This window comes from Kogia breviceps, chromosome 2, assembly GCF_026419965.1.
Source record: "Kogia breviceps isolate mKogBre1 chromosome 2, mKogBre1 haplotype 1, whole genome shotgun sequence".
Lineage (NCBI taxonomy): Eukaryota > Metazoa > Chordata > Mammalia > Artiodactyla > Physeteridae > Kogia > Kogia breviceps.
The window spans coordinates 201,650,608-201,667,809 of record NC_081311.1 but is presented as its reverse complement, the minus strand read 5'-3'; the positions used below and the strand labels follow the sequence as shown (position 1 = coordinate 201,667,809).

The 17,202-nt window shown below is 58.9% G+C and overlaps 1 protein-coding gene across 9 annotated transcripts in view; it reads right to left on the bottom strand.

The window, feature by feature from the left end:
- Positions 1–78: 78 nt before the first annotated feature.
- The window catches only part of FARP2 (FERM, ARH/RhoGEF and pleckstrin domain protein 2), an 83,500-nt gene continuing 66,376 nt past the window's right edge, over positions 79–17,202 (bottom strand). For 2 of the 9 annotated variants that reach the window (XM_067027384.1, XM_067027386.1), the window contains exons 15-28: positions 14,036–14,125; positions 13,528–13,661; positions 13,091–13,172; positions 12,084–12,333; positions 11,115–11,245; positions 8,037–8,105; positions 7,392–7,481; positions 3,967–3,987; positions 3,694–3,776; positions 2,749–2,867; positions 2,353–2,513; positions 1,234–1,341; positions 895–1,046; positions 79–598 (exon numbers count right to left, since the gene is read on the bottom strand). In XM_067027384.1, the coding sequence (XP_066883485.1) occupies positions 529–598; positions 895–1,046; positions 1,234–1,341; positions 2,353–2,513; positions 2,749–2,867; positions 3,694–3,776; positions 3,967–3,987; positions 7,392–7,481; positions 8,037–8,105; positions 11,115–11,245; positions 12,084–12,333; positions 13,091–13,172; positions 13,528–13,661; positions 14,036–14,125 (1,560 nt within the window). In that variant the 3' untranslated portion in view covers positions 79–528. The remainder of the gene's footprint in view (positions 599–894; positions 1,047–1,233; positions 1,342–2,352; positions 2,514–2,748; positions 2,868–3,693; positions 3,777–3,966; positions 3,988–7,391; positions 7,482–8,036; positions 8,106–11,114; positions 11,246–12,083; positions 12,334–13,090; positions 13,173–13,527; positions 13,662–14,035; positions 14,126–17,202) is intronic. The other 7 variants (XM_059053724.2, XM_067027388.1, XM_067027389.1 and 4 more) reach the window with 4 other exon arrangements.

The window sequence follows — 17,202 nt, the reverse complement described above, 5'->3', positions numbered from 1 at the left end:
GCCTGCACTCCAGGTCTCCGAGTCCTCGTCAGAGCACGCAGGGACCACGCGTGGCCCACTGGAAGGAAAGGGGCAGCACACAGGAGATGCCCTTTATTTTTAACCACGCGCACGTTCGCACAGCACACCTCCTTGGGGCTGATAAATTACGGGGACTTTGCTTTCCACTTCGCAGAGGTATGTGGGGTGGGCGGAGTGGCTTCTGCTGGACTTCCATGCAGCTGTGACCCAGGGGCGCTGTCCCCACCCCCCGTTTCACTAGCCTGAAGGGCAGGGTCCTGCTCTGGAGGCGGAGAGAAGGCAGGTGAGCATCAGCCTCGCCAGTGCACGGCTCCATGCGTCTTCGTCCTGGAGCCCCACAGGACCAAGGGAGTGACTGGGTCTTGAAGGGGACTATGCCCCTCCCAGGTGTCCCTGTGAGGCCCACCCACTGCCAGGGTGCAGTGGGAACACTGGATGAGCAGTCGTGGGCACATGCTGGCCCTGCTCTGCCTGCTTGGCTCTGTCCTCAGCCGGGCAGGGTGGGCTTCACGCCTCCTCCTCGGGGGTCCCGGCCCTCCCTGGTGAGGTGCTGGCGCTCTCTATCACCTCCATCCACCTGAGAAGAGATTTCGGAACCGTCAGAACCGCCCTCCCCCGCCCCGCATATGCTTGTTTGGGAAGCAGGGGGCGTGCTCGCTCTGGCCATCAGACCAGTGGGCTTGCACTCGACGTCTTCCTAAGAGTGACCCCAAATGAGGAGGGAATGGGATCGAGCATGGGCCAGTTAGAAGCCTTGGAAGCAGTGCTCGGTCCTTCCTTTCCAGGACCCAGGAAACTCGCCTCTGGTGTCCTCAGGGGAAGCAGAAGAGCCGAGGAGATACGGGGGGCCCTGGCAGCCCCCCACGAAATTACCTCCTTAATGTGTATTTGCTCTCAGCCCGGAAGTAGTAGATGTGGGACTTGAACTGGAGCTTGAAGACGTGCTCCTTGTGGATGCCGTCGGCCTCCCCGGGCAGGCTCACGCTGTAGCCCAGCAGCGGGAGGCTGGCCAGGGGGCAGTCGTCCTGGAAGGCAGCAGGGCATGAGCTCGGCAGGCACCCAGCCCCCCGTCCTTTCCCCACGCGGCAGCGGCGGCGGGGCCAGGCTCGTTCGGAACCGAGGGGGTTCCGTGAGGGCGCAGTGGGTGGGCATGGCGGTCCTGCAATGCCAAGGGCAGAGCCCCCCTTGGGCTTGGTTAATAAGCACCCCTACCTGGTGAGTCTTGTAGAAGAACAAACAGAAATTGGTGAAGACCACCCAGAGCTTCTGCCAGCCGTTACTGTTCTTGAACTTCCTCAGCAGGTATCCCGAGAGCTGGTTCTGAAAGGAAAAGAAAAGCCTGTGGGCATGAGTGTCCGAGGACGGCCAGCCCCTAGACAGCCACTCGGCGGGCTCCGTCCTCCCAGGGGCCTCCTGGGAGCAGGCGTCCCCCAGGGTCGCTCCCCACAGGCTTCCCTGGCTCCACACTGACAGGAACGCAGTGCCCTTCCCTGGGCTCTGACGCTGTGCTCGTCGGCAGCTAACGATCTGAAGGGTGGTAAAAAGTCGGGAGAACAAAGTAGAATGGCACTCAGTTTCTTTCCCGTCATCACAAATCCCCTGTAACAGACACGGAGCCCAGACAGGAAGGTTCTCACGGTGGGGGGACAGGGCTTCCCCGCAAACAGAGGTCCACGCAGCCAGTAGCCTGGCCCCGATCCAGGCCCGCAGCGTGGCGCCCCTCTGGCACGGTGAGGAGGAGCCGCCGTGCTCGGCCCGAGGCCTGGCGCCGCTCTGCGCCGGCCCTTGTGCCCTCCAGCTGGCGCCCCCGCTGCCGTCCTCGGACCTTACTCTGGGGCGAGGCACACGGGCCCGAGTCCATCCGCAGACGGTCGGACCTCCCCACGGCGCAGGCCTCCGTCCCCATCGGGGCTGGTGCTCACGGGGGCCCCGCGCCTCTGACACGTGAAGGGGTGGCACAGACGGCAGACGCAGTGTCCAGGGCCACTCCGCCGTCTTGCAGGCCCCAGCGAGCTGGCCACGCTCCCCGCTCCCCACCCCCCGCCCGCCCCCGGACGTGTCAGGACCCACCTGCGCTCCTCGCCTGCTCTGCTGGTCCCTCCCCTGGCTTCGGCGGAAGCTCAGGACAAGTGGAGGCAGAGGTGGCCCGGGTGCAAAGAGGCCGCTCCCAGTGAGGGAGGCAGCCATCCCAGGACCCCGGGGTGATAGGCCCTTCGCAGAGAGCTCCTGATGGCGCCCTCCCGGCCCCGCCCACCCGGGCTGCTCTCCCCTGCCACCGTGGACCCCGGGTGCCCCATCAGCCCACACAAGCAGGGGCTCCGGTGGCCGCACCTCGACGGCTGCGCTGCGGTCGGCCCTGGAGATGCTGGTGGTGCGGTCCCAGCACACGTGCATGGAGGTGCTGGCCCGGTGCTGGCCCGGCCCCCCTGAGGGGCGGCGGGCCTGGCGAGCGTCGTCTTCCGACTCCTCCAGAGAGACCTCGTTGGAAGGCCCTGGGGGAGAAGTGAGCCCCTGCTCAGAGGAGACGGGACCGCCCCCTGCCCCCTGGCCAGCAGCAGGCAGGGAGCGAGACCACGCGCTGCTCCTGCCAGAAGAGCTCCCGCCCCTCCCGCCCGCCTGAAATGTCCCTTGTGGACAGAGAGCACGTGGGCCCAGCGGGCTGCCCGTGACCAGGGTGACAGCCACGGGAAAGCTTCCTTGTCTCGCGGGGGCCTGGCCAGTACTCACCGCGGGAAAGGGGGCACAGCAGGCTGCCCGGTGGTGCCAGGGCCGTGTCGGCGCTGCTCTTGGCTGCATCGATGGCGGCGTTCAGGTCCCTCATCCACTTCTCTTTCTCCAGCCGGGTGCTGCGGGGCAGAGCTGAAGCTCAGCTGCTGGGCAGGGCCCACAGCCAGGGCTCCCGGCCGCGCCCCCTCCCAGTGGAGGGCAGAAGGTCAGGGTGCCTGCTTCCCCTCGTGTGCCCTGTCCTTCGGGTCCAGAGGGCTTGTCGGGACGCTGCTGGAGGCCCAGCCTGCATCCATCACGCTGGAACGGGGGTGCTCTACAGGGTACTTTGCTCCTGGAATGGGTTTTTAAGTCTCTGGGGCTGTGAAGCTGAAATATGAGATTGGGTCCTGGATCATAATTAAGCTGCCAGGGTTTCCTGGTGGGAGTCCAGTGCCCTGTGCTCTGACATCAGCCAGGACCCTGTAGGACGGGAGCTGAGAGCCCGGATGCAGGATGACACCTCCTTTGGAAGAAGCTGGGGACGCGGGCTCCCACATGGGAGGGACCGGGCGCAGCATCCAGGCCGCCAGGAGCGTGGGTCACCACCTTGCTTTCGACAGGGCGCGGGGAACAGGGAAAGTGTCCGTTTGCTCCTGTGCTACGGCCCAGTCAGCCACCTGCTGCCCAGCTCCAGGGCAGGAGGCAAGTGACGCTAGGCCTCCGTGTGGCCGCCCCGCCGGGCTACAGCCCGCACGGCCCCTCCCTCGAGCAGCCAGCAGCGTCACAGCCAGTCTCTGCGGATGGTCTCAACAGTCACAAGCTCCCACGGACAGTGAAGCTGCTCCTGCAGTCGTGTAGCTTTGAAGCAGCGCCCAAGGGGCCGTGTGTCCCCGTGACTGCGACACTGTCACGACTCAGAGGGGACCAGGGCGGCTGGGATGCGGAACGTGGGCAGAAGGCCCTTACCTGGCTGCCACCACGACTGTCTTCTGAGCGGCGTAGATGGTGAAACAGTGCGGGACAGACCACTCATTCTCGCGTTCTTCCACCTGCGGGCAGGAGAGGAGGCGGTGTGACCAGGAGCGGTGCTGGCGGAACCCGAGCTCGCGGCAGGACCCGGGTGTCGACCAGGCCCACGCCGACTCTACGAGGGGCTACAGGAGACACGAGGGATCCCCGCGCCAGGGCGCCTGCTGCCCCGGTGGGCAAGCTGAGGGCCATGGGCACCCAACTACTCACCGGTGGGTCCAGCACTATTAGCTGAAAATCAAGCACGGGAAAAAATGTTGAGCATTTTAGTTGAAAAGGAAGTTGGACAATTCCTGTTTATAAAGTGGTACCAAAAGCTAACAGAGTTAGATTCGGGTTCATCTCAGTTATAAGAGATTAAGAGAAATAACTCCAGAACAAAGTATTCCGTAATCAGACCCAAAAGCCTAGAGGAGAAACTGTCCTCTAACCAAGTGAGCTTGTTCTAGGAATGAGGAAGGTGACTGATGGAAGCCACCCTGTCACCAAGTCAAAGGGAGAAGAGTGACCATCCCCCTCCACGCGCTGAAACACCTTTGCCAAAATCCCACATGTTATTTCTTTTTCTTTTCTGTTTTTTTTGCGGTACGCGGGCCTCTCACTGCTCTGGCCTCTCCTGTTGCGGAGCACAGGCTCCGGACGCGCAGGCTCAGCGGCCACGGCTCACGGGCGCAGCCGCTCCGCGGCACGTGGGATCTTCCCGGACCGGGGCACGAACCTGTGTCCCTTGCATCTGCAAGCGGACTCTCAACCACTGCGCCACCAGGGAAGCCCCCACATGTTATCTCTGATAATATCTCTTAGATACAAACAGAAGGAAATGGTGTCTTTCACGAGCCAAGAGTCACCATCCTTCCCTCCACAGTCAGGAGCGAGGGCTGGCTGGCTGTCCCCAGGACCATCCAGTTACAGGTGACCCCCCCCACACCCAGCCCTGAACATGGGACGCCAACCACCGAGCCTCACGCTGGACTTAAAAAGGGTCTGAAACTAACATGAGCACAGCCAGCAGGAGAAGGTTATCAAGATGTCGGCCGCCCCCTCCAAGTCAATATGTAAATTTAATGCAATTTCCACAGAAACGCCAGTGGTGTTTCTTGAAGGAATTTGTCCAAATGACTCCAAAGTTTATTTAGAAGAATTAAATACTTGAGAAGAACAAAGAACTGTTTAAAAAGAAGACAAATAAGGGAAGGAACTTACCCACACAGTGACTAACCCTTACACCACTACTAATTAGCAAAGTGTAGACTGGTGTTGGGACAGACAGAAATGGAACAGAACCTTCAGATAGAATCCAAGTGTAAAGACAATTTTTTATATGATAAAGGCAGACTTTGGGATCAGTGAGAAAATTGGAGGATGTAACAAATAATGGGAAAACTAACTATACGAGGAGAAAATGTTACATCCCAATCTAAAAACATCAAAACCAACAAATTTTAGACAGATTAAGTAAAAGAGAAAAAACTGTAAGTGTATCAGTAAAGAAAGTCCCACACCAACATAGTCTTGGTGTGGGAAAGACTTTCTGAGCCCGTGCCAAGGACAGAAACCCTAAATTAGGAAAAGATGGACAGACTGACTACAGAAAAACGTCTAAGTTCACCCCTTAAACACGTATTCGTCTGGCCTCTGTGCCCGTGGCCATTCTAGGAACAAGACAAACGCGATCCCCGTCTGGAGGGAGTTTATAAACTCTGAGGTGACACTGAACCGCAGGCAAAGTGACGGGAATTACGTACCTGGAAAGCACCTGAGAGCTGGAAGGGTTTAGGATTTGCCTAGGGTTTAGCATTTGCTTCACAAATGCTAACAGGCCAGAGCGACAGACGCGCCCGGTGCCTCCTGGGGGAGAGCAGAGCGCGCAGGAAGCGCCTTGCTGGCCCTCCCCGGGGCGCGGAGGACGGGGTGGACGGCCAGGGCTGCCCAAGGCTGGGACGGTGCAGGTGCAGACGGGCCTGGAGGGAAGGCCACCCGGCCAGCTGCTCCCACGGCTGAGCACTCAGAACAGGGAGCCCCAGGCTCACATACACGCGTGGCGGTTTAGCTCAAGGCCATAACTAAGGATGCGCAGAAAGGTCCAATGGTGCTGTTTCTAATTCTGAAAAACAAGACGTAGCCAAAACGTCCAGTGCAGGGAGCTGGTTAAATAAACCGGGGCTCGGCGCACCAATCCACTACTCGTGGCTCCTGAGCCGGTGCTGGAAGCAGAGGACACAGGAGGATGTTCGAGATGAACTGCCAAGCAAAACCAGTGCGGGTTACAAAGCAGCTTGTGGAGGGTGTTCCCCAGATGATGGCGAAATGCCGACAGCACTTAGTATTGGGCGGTACAATGATGAGTGCTCTTCACTGTACATCTTCAGTTTTTCTCTATACTGAAGGTATAATTTTTAAAAGTATACTTTAAAACAGATGGGGTCTGCTTCCAGGGATGGCAGGTGACGTTATTCAAGCTGACCCCTTTTTGCTGAGAGTTGGAAAAGCTGAACAAATGTTACAGAGACACCTGCGGAGGCTCTGACGCTCTCTGGAAGGCGGTGCAGGGCCCCAGGGTGCGGATGACGGGGAGAAGGGCCAGATGCCACGGAGGAGAAAGGGGCGGAGGACGGCGCTGACGCTTTGCAAATTGGGAACTGGACAGGGGTTGGACCCCAGCCATCCTACACCTGGATGGGGCCTGGCAGGGCTGCAGGGAGAGATGCTCACTGCATAAGATGTTCTGGACAAACAGCACATCTTTATAGCAAAAACCTGAACTTGGCCGCCTATCTCTGCTGTTCCCAAAGATGGGTTCCAGGCTGAGTCTAGGTTTACACTCTAGGGGGAGTCTCTCTCTCCATGACCTTTAAGGCCACAGAAGGCACTGACCACGGAGAAGAAGACAGACCGCATCACATTAAGACGACGAAGAATTCCTGCTCATCAGAGACCATGTTAACACACCACGTGGCACTGAGACGGTGGGGGTGCCCTGGCGGCATGTGGTGTGGACAGAGCACGAGGTGCGGCCCAGGCCCTCAAGAGCTCTGAAGACAGCTTGCGCCACCTCTTCATGGGGTGGAGGTCAAAGGGCAAACAAGAGGCCACACAGCACGACTCGGTGGAGGTCACCAGGAGCTTCCCTGAGGCCAGTCCTGACCCGCAGCTCGCCCTCTCTTTAGTGGTGGTGGGATCTGTTTTACCATTTTAAAGCTCTGTGTGTGTGTGTGAAATAACTAATTATGATGCCGAAAGAAACCAAAATCATCAGTATAAAAGAGAGAAGTATAAAATCAAGGAAGTGAAAACTCTACAGTCTTAAGAATTAGGGGTCCAGCTTTCTCTTTTCAAAGCTGTGTCAGCACCCAACCCCTCCAGCAGCACGGTGGCCCCGGCGCCCGACCCGGGTTTTGCATGGAGTCTCCCACCAAAGGACAGGGCTCCCCGGGAGGAGTAGGTGGGTTCCTGGCGGAGCGGGGCCTTGTCCTGCAGGGGCTGGTGGGTCTTGGTCAAGAGGCCCTGGAGGGGCTACAGGTGGGGCTGTTTGAGCACCAAGAACAGGGTGAAAAGGCATGAACGGCCCAGCAGGTGCTGCTATGCGGCGCAGCCCCCGCCCACCGGCCTGCACCTGCCTGGCGCCGGGCGCTCACCAGCATGCCGCGCAGCGGAAGGAGTCCCCGGATCCGGAAGTGGCTGGTCCCCGAGGCACCTCGGCTTGTGTACAGCAGCATGTCTGAGAACTGAGGGACCAGAAGCTTTAGATAATGAATTGCAAAAACAAGGAACAAGGGTTCCACATCTTAACACTGAGACCAACTTCAACTCCGAGGGCCCTGCGTGCTTACTCAGTTGGCTGGAGGTTTTTGGCAAAAAGGGCTTTTTGTTTCATTCGTACAGTCATGTTGACCAAGGGTGACCAGTAACCACAGGGGCCAGCAGACCTCTTGGCCGGCGGGAGGCAGTGGGGGGCTGGTCCTGAGGGCCACCCCCACCCAGGAAGGCTGGGGTTTGAATCCGCTAGCTGGGCGCGAGGAAGGGAGCTGACCAAAGGGGGCCTGCTGGCGGCAGGGAGTTGCTGGGAGGACCTCAAGGCCCCGCGAACTGACGCTGGCACGAGCACAGCGGCCCTGCAGCCGCAGGCGTGTGGGTTTTTCTACCTTCTGGCTTTTGCTCATCCTGCAGACAGGAGCCCAGAACCCAGAATAAGGAAGGTGGCAGGCCTGCGAGTGTCTCTGCGACCCTCTCCTGGCTCCTGACAATGCGGCGCCTGCCTGGACCGTGCCCATCGCACCTACCAGAAAGAACATCCTCTGCTGCAGGCCCTTCCTGGTGAGCTTGTGGAGGCAGCCCTCGCGGATAAACTCCTGCAAGACACCATCGGGGTCCCTGTGTGCTGGCCGAGGGCACCTCGGCAGATGGCACGTCACCCTCCACGCTCCTCCGAGCCCCGCGCAGGCCCCCCCGGGCCCTTCCGCGGTGCCCTCCTGCCTGGATGGATGCCTGAGGACCCGCCGTGCCGCTCCAGCCTCCCTCCCATCTGCTCCCCTCGGTCGCCGCATCCTGTTTGGTGTCGGTTAACTTGGTGCCTGGTCTCTGGGCTCCCACAGGCCGGCTCTGCTGAGAGCTGGCACACAGGCAAAGGGCATCGTTGAGGGGCAGCTTCTGGAAGGTTCCACCATGGAGATGACGGGAGTTCAGCTTTGAGAAAAGCTGGGCGGGGCAGCTTGAGAATGGGAGGGAGGAGGACAGGACACCTGGTTCCCACCAAACGTCACAGGGGACAGCTGCCACCCTGGCGCTTGAGCAGAGGATTCCTAAGGCCACGAAGGTACTACGGCCCAGGGTGAGACCCTCCAGTGGGCTGAGGCTCAGCGGGAGCCCCCCGTGTCCCGGACAGCCCCCTCCCCCCGGGACTCGGGGCTCCCCTCACCGCCGGGCCAGGCCCCGCACCTGCCTCCGGGGCACAGATGTCCGACATCCCTTAACTGCCTGCGCCCTGGCTGAAGCACCGTCCCGGGGGCCCCGAACAGCCCGCTTGGGACTATTTCTGGGGACTCTTCCACCGTCTGCTGTTCTATCAGAGAAACAGCACGGCTGGTGCCCCGAGAACACCCCAGCCTTAACAGCCCTCAGGTGACCAGAGCAAGCACACAGGAAGGAGGGCTCATCCAGTAACCCTCACGGACACAGCGAGATGAGAAACCAGCCCCAACCCGGGGACCGCGCTGCAGGGGGAGGAGGGTGGCCCCGGCCCCCGGGGGTACGCTCCCCGAGGTCCCGCCTCCTCGATGCTTGGCCTCAGGACCTCCTCACCCACCTTCAGTTCACAGCCCTGCTCTTCGACCCTGCGCTCAGATAACTGGGGCGGGCTCGTCTCTGACTGATGCACGCGTTTCACTCGGGGAGGCCAGGAACCCCGGGGGGTTAAGGCAGGACTCGGAGACCCTGACCCTGACTAATAGCAGTGGTGAGGGCAGCAAGGCCGCCCCGGGGAGCCTGCCCCAACCCCGCTCTATGGGCTGCTCTTGTTTATTTGCCCCTCTGGTGACAGTTTCCTGGGGCCACCATCTCTAAGTCACTGCGGGGGGCACGCAGAGAAACGACAATATAACAAGAGCCCTCCCACCTCCCAGGAGCTCCCAGCCAGCAGCACGGCTGGAGCGGTCAAGGAGGGAGAGGAAATGGGGCTGTCCTGGCTCCCAGCCAAGGCCCCGCTCCAGGAGGACAAAACCTTCCTGTCTCAGTCTTGTTTCTTTGAGCTCGTGGTCCCACACTCGCAGTACCTTTCTTCTAACAAGGCTAACGCAAAACGGGATTGATACAGCCACGCTCCAATCCTCTTGTGTTTGTGCTGAGACAGGAAGATCCCTGTGCAACCCTTTCTTTTCGGGACCTTAGTTCCCTGACCAGGGAGCGAACCTACGCCCCCTGCGCTGCAAGCGTGGATTCTTAACTACTGGACCTGTGCAACCCTTAAAACAATTTTCTTTTGCTGACAGTACGGAGTCCAAAGCAAAAGGAATTAGGGACAGAAAGTAAGCAGCCAGCAGCCGGGAGACACACAGACCCGTGGAATACAACTGAAGGTTCAAAAACGAACTCACACTCCACGGCCTGCTGATTTTTGACAAAGGAGTGAAGACAGTTCAGCAAAGGAGTTGGGACAAGTATATATCCATTTGGAAAAGAGCCAAGTTGGACCCATATCTCACACCATATACAAAACTCAAAATGATCAGCTCTGAAAGTAAGAGCTAAAACATAAACAACTTTTAGATGAAAACACAGGGGTAAGTCTTCATACCTTGGATTAGGCAATAGTTTCTTATCTATGACACCTAAAGCACAAGCAACCAAAGAAAAAACAGACAAATTAGACATCAGCTAAATTAAAAACTTTAATGTTGTAAATGATACCATCAAGAAAGTGAAAAGATAACCCACAAAATGGGAGAACATATTTGCAAGTCATATTCTGGTCGGGGTCTGGTATCCAGAGTAGATAAGGAATCTCGCAACAGTAAAAACACAAACAACCCAATTAAGAGGTGGGCAAAAGAATAGGCATTTCTCCACAGGCGGCACCGAAATGGCCAATAAACATATGGAAAGACGCTTAACGTTAGTCACTAGGGAAATGCAAATCACAACCACGAAGAGATGCCACTATGTACCACCAGGATGGCTAGAATCAAAGACAAGATACGGAAAAGTCGGAACCATTCTACACCCCTGGTGGGGATGTAAAGTGGTGCAGCCACCGTGGACAACTCTGGCGATTCCTCAGAGTGTTAAATGCAGAGTAACCACACGACCCGGCAACTCCACTCCTAGGTATGTACGTTTGTGCCCAGGAGCAATGAAAACACATGTTCACACAAGGACTTGTACGTGACGTTCACAGAAGCACTGTTCACAATGGCCGAAAGGTGGAAACAACGCAAGGGTCTATCAGCAGATGAACAGGTAACCAAGATACGGTGTCTCCAGAGAATGAACACTATTCTGGCACAAGAAGCAATGAAGCCCCAACATAACACACGACACGAATGAAGCTTGGAGACACTGCGCTGAGTGAAAGAAATGAGACGCAAAAGGCCACACACCGAGACTCCATGTGTATGAAATGTCCGGAGGGAAGCCCAGAGACAGAAAGCTGATCAGAAGCTGCCAGGCACCGGGGAGCGGGGCTGGGGGTGGCTGCCGACAGGGACGGGGTTTCTTTTGGGGGAATGAAAACGTTCTGGAATTAGTGGTGAACGTCGCACAACCTCACGAATATACTGAGAGCCACCGAGTCACACATTCTGAATTATATCTCAATTAAAAACAGTGAAGTAACCAGTCCACAGAACTTTCTCGAAGTCGCTCACCCTGCCAGGGGCAACGAGGCTCTCCACGCCGACCAAGTCCCGCTGCAGCTCCGTCAGCTTCTGGAGGTTCTCCAGCCGGACGAGGCTGTGCTGGAGTGCGGAGGTCACCTCCGTGATGGCCTTGAGGGCTTCTGCGTGGAGAAGGTCCCTCAGTACGGGTGCCCGGGCAGGTGAGCTGGGGGCGGCGTGGACGAAACCCTCCCCCCACCAGTTTGTGACAGGAACTGACAATTTAAAGGTGGTTTTAATTCCAGGAACATTGTACTCAAACTCCTCACAGGACTGCGAGGGAGAGCAAGTGTGGGTGCCTGCAGATGACCTGCAACTTGGACTCGTTCAGCCCAAACTGCTGACCAGCCAACCCTCCCGCTCGGTAAAGAGAAAGCGCAGGTCTTTACAAACAACTACTGAACGTTACGGGCAGAGCAGAGTCGCCCGCCCCCATTTTACCTGTGCTGCTCTTCCTCCACATTTCCCTTAACACGCATGGAAACATTTTGGGCAATTTTGTCCCCTCCTTTTTGGCAAACACAAAACGCTTGCTTTTAGGATGCAGAGGAAGGGCGCTGTCCACGTCACATGGTCCGTTTTGCTCCCTGAACGTCAGAAAGTATCTGATCTATTGTCAGGACACCGGCAGACCCGCTGGGAGAAGGGCTACCTAGCTCTTCACCTTGTACGTTCAGAGACAGACAGCGGCGACCGGACCTGAGAGGCAGGGACTTCCTGCTCTACGTTTGTGCTGCAACTGGAAGTCAGTCCCATCTGAGGTCACAAGGATCAGGGTTTATTCCTTCGTCCCTCTCACCAAAGTCAGGAGTGACAAAGCCCACCGACATCAGAAGCTTCCCTCAGGCCACGTGGCCCCCCAGGTGTGCGGTTCAGAAGCAGACCACGGCCCCCCTCCCCTGGGCGCCGCGGGCGCAGGACCGGGTGCCCGCGGGGGCGGGGTGTTGGGCGCGCACTCACCGCGGCGGTCGGCGCGGTCCTGGTCGCCACGGTCGGGGTCCTGGCGGTCGGGGGCGCACAGGCGGCGCAGCAGCAGCCGGTAGTGGCGCAGGCGCTGCAGCGGCTTCAGCAGGAAGGCGTTGAGCGGCAGGTAGCAGACCTTCTGCAGCTCGAAGTCCCGGCGCACCTCCTCCAGCCTCCGCAGGCGCCTGCTGGCCGCTTCCAGCTCCGTCAGGACCTCGTGGAGCCTCTGGAAGTGGCGGGTGAGCGTCTGCGGGGCGGGGGGCGGCTGAGCGGCGGCCCCCGGGCCCCGCCCGCCCCTGTCAGGTCTCCCCCTACACCGGTCTGCCTCGGTGGGCATCACAGGGGACCCGCCGGGCTGGAGGAGCGCCGCCCGGCGGCCGCGCGTGCGTGTGGGCCCTAAGTTCACGCCGCGCGCCTCCGCCTCCGCCTCCAGGACGCGTTCACCACCCGCCCCCAAAAACCGGGGCCTCGAGGCACGGCGGGGCCTCGGCCACGAGCTCGCGGCGCCCACCCCGAGGGTCCCGGTCCCACGAGAGCGCCGAGCGCTGGAAGCACGACCCGCGCCGCCGCCCGGAGCGCTGAGGCCCGAGGAGAGGCCGGGAACGGGAGGGAGCCCAGAAGCCCCCTCTCGGGGTGGGGCACGAGCTCAGCAGGAGCAGCTGCACCGGCCCGCGGCTGAGGGGAGCCTGGCCCGGCGGGACGCAACGCTGGGGGGGCGCTCTTTATCCCGAGGAGAGCGTGTCGGGACGAGAGTGCCGGCCAGCAGCGCTGCGCTGCGCTGCGCTGGGCGGAAGGAGGCTCTCAGGGGACCTGCCCTGAGGGGGGCGTGTCCCGAGGAGGGGAGCGCGGGCTGACCTGTATGCCGTCCTCTCTGGACGCTGAGCTTCCTGAGGGGAAAGCTGCCCTGACTTGTGCATCTTTCTCAGGGAAACACTGTCCTGACGGGGAGGCTGGCGTCCACACGGCCAGCTGCTAGGTCGAGAGCCGCGCGCACACCGCGCTACCTTTAACTGAAGCATGTTGCTGAGCAGGACGTCCCCGATTCGTCGGTGGTCGCCTGTGGCCTGGGCACTGGAAGACCCCTCCCTGGAGTGCAGACGGACAGACACGGTCAAAACCTGGCAACGGCGTGTGAGATACGCTTCGCTTGCTGCCAGTGCCACGGTGGGTCCCAGGCTCGGCACCGAGAGGCTCTGCGGGCGAGGCCACACTCGACAGAGGCAGTTGTCACATCTCAGCCATCCTCGAAATGGTGGTGACCAGGCAAAAAAGGGTCTCCTTTTAACCTGCTTCTGTCCTCTCCTCTGGAGTAGGGCGAATGCAAGTGATGGTACCTATGCGCTAACCCTGTCTCGGTGAAACAGTGGCCCTTGTGAATTAGCTAGGAAGCCGGGAAGCTCCCGCGCACGGGGGTGATAATGTGGGCGACGCAGGGCGTTACCAGAGCGCCAGCCTCAGCTCCACCTCGCGCAGGAAGCCTCTGTGGAACTCATAGATGGGGTCGATGTTGGAGAAGAGCAGGGTCATCAGGTCCGCAGGCATGGCGTCCGCCTTGACCACAGCGCTCCGGAACCACTGCCGGGAGAGCTCACGGTGACCAAGGGACCTGGCCCCTGACGACATACAGCAGCGACCCCGGGGCCCCCACGAGGACAGCTCAAATCAGTGCCACGGCCGACCAGCCAGTTTTCACAACAGAAGAAAGCAATTCTGGGTGAAAAGCTTCAAGGGGATATATTCCCAGGTTCACAAAAAATCGGACCCAATATTCCAACCTGACGTAGACATGTTTTAAGGCAGATATATTTAACAGACCAGGTACACCTACACACACACACGCAGGTCTCACGATGGCCAAGAGCCATTTCTCAGGTGGGGATCCTGTGTCTCTGGCCCAGATTTAAGAAGTATTAAGAAAATCAAAGCAACAAAGGACTTAGGTTTCATACCACGGTAATAACTTCTAAATCCTTCAGGTATGTTCGCTCTGTAGCAAGAATCTCCTTCGCTATGAAATAGGCCTCGTCCGCGGGCGCACACTGCAAGAAGCGCAGACAGTGTGAGCGTGTGTCGGCCGGCACGTCGCCGACGTCACGCTCCGTCTCCTCTGCTCAAGTTAGCACTGTCATGTGATCTTCACGTGCACTTCCTGAGAGTCACTTCTAAGTAAAGATATAAGCCCAGCTGTATCTCCCCCAGATGTTTTTCTCATTTTATAGTATTCTTTTTGAGAAAAGAATTGCTGTTTAAACAGCAACATATAGTGAAGCTAATTACTCATTTTGCGATGAAATTATTGTTCAGATATCACTCACAGGACTGTAGATACAGGCACACCTCAGAGATATAGTGGGTTGGGTTCCAGACCACAGCAATAAACCAAATATTGCAACGAAGTGAGTCACATGAATTTTTTGGTTTCCCAATGCATATAAAATTACATTTCCCCCATACTCTAGTCTATTAAGGGTACAACGGCCTTGCGTCTCTCCCTTTTTTTTTTTTTTTTTTGGCCATGCTGCACAGCTTGTGGGATTTTAGTTCCCTGACCAGGGATTGAACCTGGGGCCATGGCAGTGAAAGCACCAAGTCCTAACCACTGGACCGCCAGGGAACTCCCACATTATGTCTAAAAAAACAATGTACATACCTTAATTAAAAACTACTTAATTGGGACTTCCCTGGTGGCGGAGTGGTTAAGAATCTGCCTGCCAATGCAGGTGACACGGGTTCAAGCCCTGGTCCAGGAAGATCCCACATGCCACGGAGCAACAAAGCCCGTGCGCCACAACTACTGAGCCTGCAAGCCACGACTACTGAAGCCCGCGTGCCTAGGACCCGCGCTCCGCAACAAGAGAAGCCACCGCGATGAGAAGCCCGAAGCCCCTGCACCCAAACAAAGAGGAGCCCCTCCTCCCCACAACTAGAGAAAGCCCCCCGGGCAGCAATGAAGACTCAATGCAGCCAAAAAAACCCAAACCAAAACAAACAAATAAAACTACTTAACTGCTAAAAATACTAGCCATCATCTGAGCCCTCAGTGAGCGGCAGCAGTAACATCAAAGCTCACTGACCACAGATACCACGACAATCATAATAATAACGGATACGTTTGAGGTATTGTGAGAATTATCAAAATGTGACACAGAGACACGAAGTGAGCAAATACTATTGGAAAAATGGTGCTGGCAGACTTGACACAGGATCACCACAAACCTTCCATTTGTAGGAAAAAAAAAGAAACCAAAAAAAAACCAGTACCTGCGGAGCGCAATAATACGAGGTCTGCCCATACACGAATGTATGTGATTATAAAGAGTTAAGCCTAACTCACACGAAAGTCATTAAAATTGCCAAGCGGTGTATGTTTTATCTGTGCCTGCGGTTAGAGCCCGAGGCTGGCTGACGTGGCCCAGCCCCGGGGCTCTTAAACCTGCGACAGGGCCGCTGACCATCTGCAGGGGCCACAGGCAAGTCAGCGGTGACAGGCCCCTCAGGAGCGAAGCCCAGGCCTCACGCCCCTCTGGGCCGGGGGCTGTGTCTGATCCCTGCAGGGCCCCACCCCAGCCTGAGCACAGCTCAGATAGCTGCCCCCGCCCCAGTCAAGGCCCCGTGCGTGGCCTCTCCTCCACCCTCTCCTACCTGGCGGACACCTGGCCCTGCTCTTCCCCCGGGCGGAGGATTTAGGGCCGACCCTCCCACGTCCACCGAGCCAACAGGCACCTGGGACGTGCCCAGGAACAGAGGTCCCTGCCCTCGCGCTTGACAGCCTCCCAGGCAGGAAAGCAACAGGCAGGAAGCAACTCCAGCTACGGGGGAAGTGACCCAGCCGGGCAGCAAAGCGCACAGAAGGACGAAGGGAGCAGGTGGGGTGGAGGCTGGCACGACAGACAGCTGCCTCCTAGAGAGGGCGGGGCCGGGCGGCTGGGCAGTGGGGGCCAGCCCAGAGGTCAAGGATGGGGGGCGACAAGGTGAGCCAAGTGGTCACCGGCGGGGCTGGAAGGCAGGGTGTTTGGGGCCTATCTGAGCACATCGTGGTGCGCGGGGCCCAGGACGTGTCTGGGGGCCGGGGCCGGTCAGGAGGCGCAGGGAAGGGCGAGCCAGGCTGAGGGGTGGTGACCCTGACGGTCAGGGTCCGGGTGGGTGGAGGCGGCGAGTTGGCCGAGGGAAGGAGTGCGGCCGGGTGAGGGTCCGAGGCTGCAGGTGACCCATTTGGGGAGGAAGGTGGGGCCGCGTTTGCACCGTGGGGTCCGAGACTTCTCCCCCGGGGCCCTGGGGAGTTTAGGGACGTCGTGGCAGCAGAGGCTGCTCCTCCTGTGTGTCCCGGAGGCCACTGCTACGGCAGCGGCCCCGTTAGCCGCGGGGACACCGGGAGGTTCCACCTGACCCTTCACAGCCTGTCCTGCTGTCTTCCCTCTGGGACTTGTGTGTGGAGCGTCCGTGGGCTGCTTCTCACGCCAGCTTTTCCCACACCACTGGCAGCCACACGGTCCCGCGGCATCTCCTGGTGTCCCGCCCCGGACACCTGCAGGCCGCCTTTCCAAACTTCGTGTTCGTCAGTTCTTTCTTTCTGGGCTTTGTGCTATTAAAAAATGCCTTCTTCAAATCCACTGAAAACTCACTGAGCTTGTGTGCTCAGTGAGCTCTCTGGAGTCAGAGCTGCCCCAAGAGGCCCACGGTCCTGGTCTGGGAGGCTTCGGCCCTCCCTGCCCTGGTCTCCCTGTGGCCAAGCGTCCGGGCTCTGGTCCGGATTGCGGACACGTCGCGCGCACGCTGCCGGTGTCCCCACTGAGGCCTGAGACCAGCTCCTCTTCCCGCGGCGGGTGAAGGTGCCCAGAGAGATGTTCGGAAACCACCACGGCAGCATCACTGCTGAGGTCACGGTAACACTGCAGGTGCCAGGGGGACGCCAGCAGTAGAGAGGTCAGCAGCAGCTCGTGGGTGGCCAGCCTGGGTAGCCAGGGTCAACCCCTGATTTCCAGAGCAAAGAGCACCTCTTAGGAAACTCGGTGGAGAGAAAGCAAAACAGCTGCTGCTCTGCCAGCCGTACCAGCAAGCAGAGCTGCCCGCAGGCCCCAGATCAGGCCAGAGGGAGGGGCCCTGCAGGCCTGGTGCC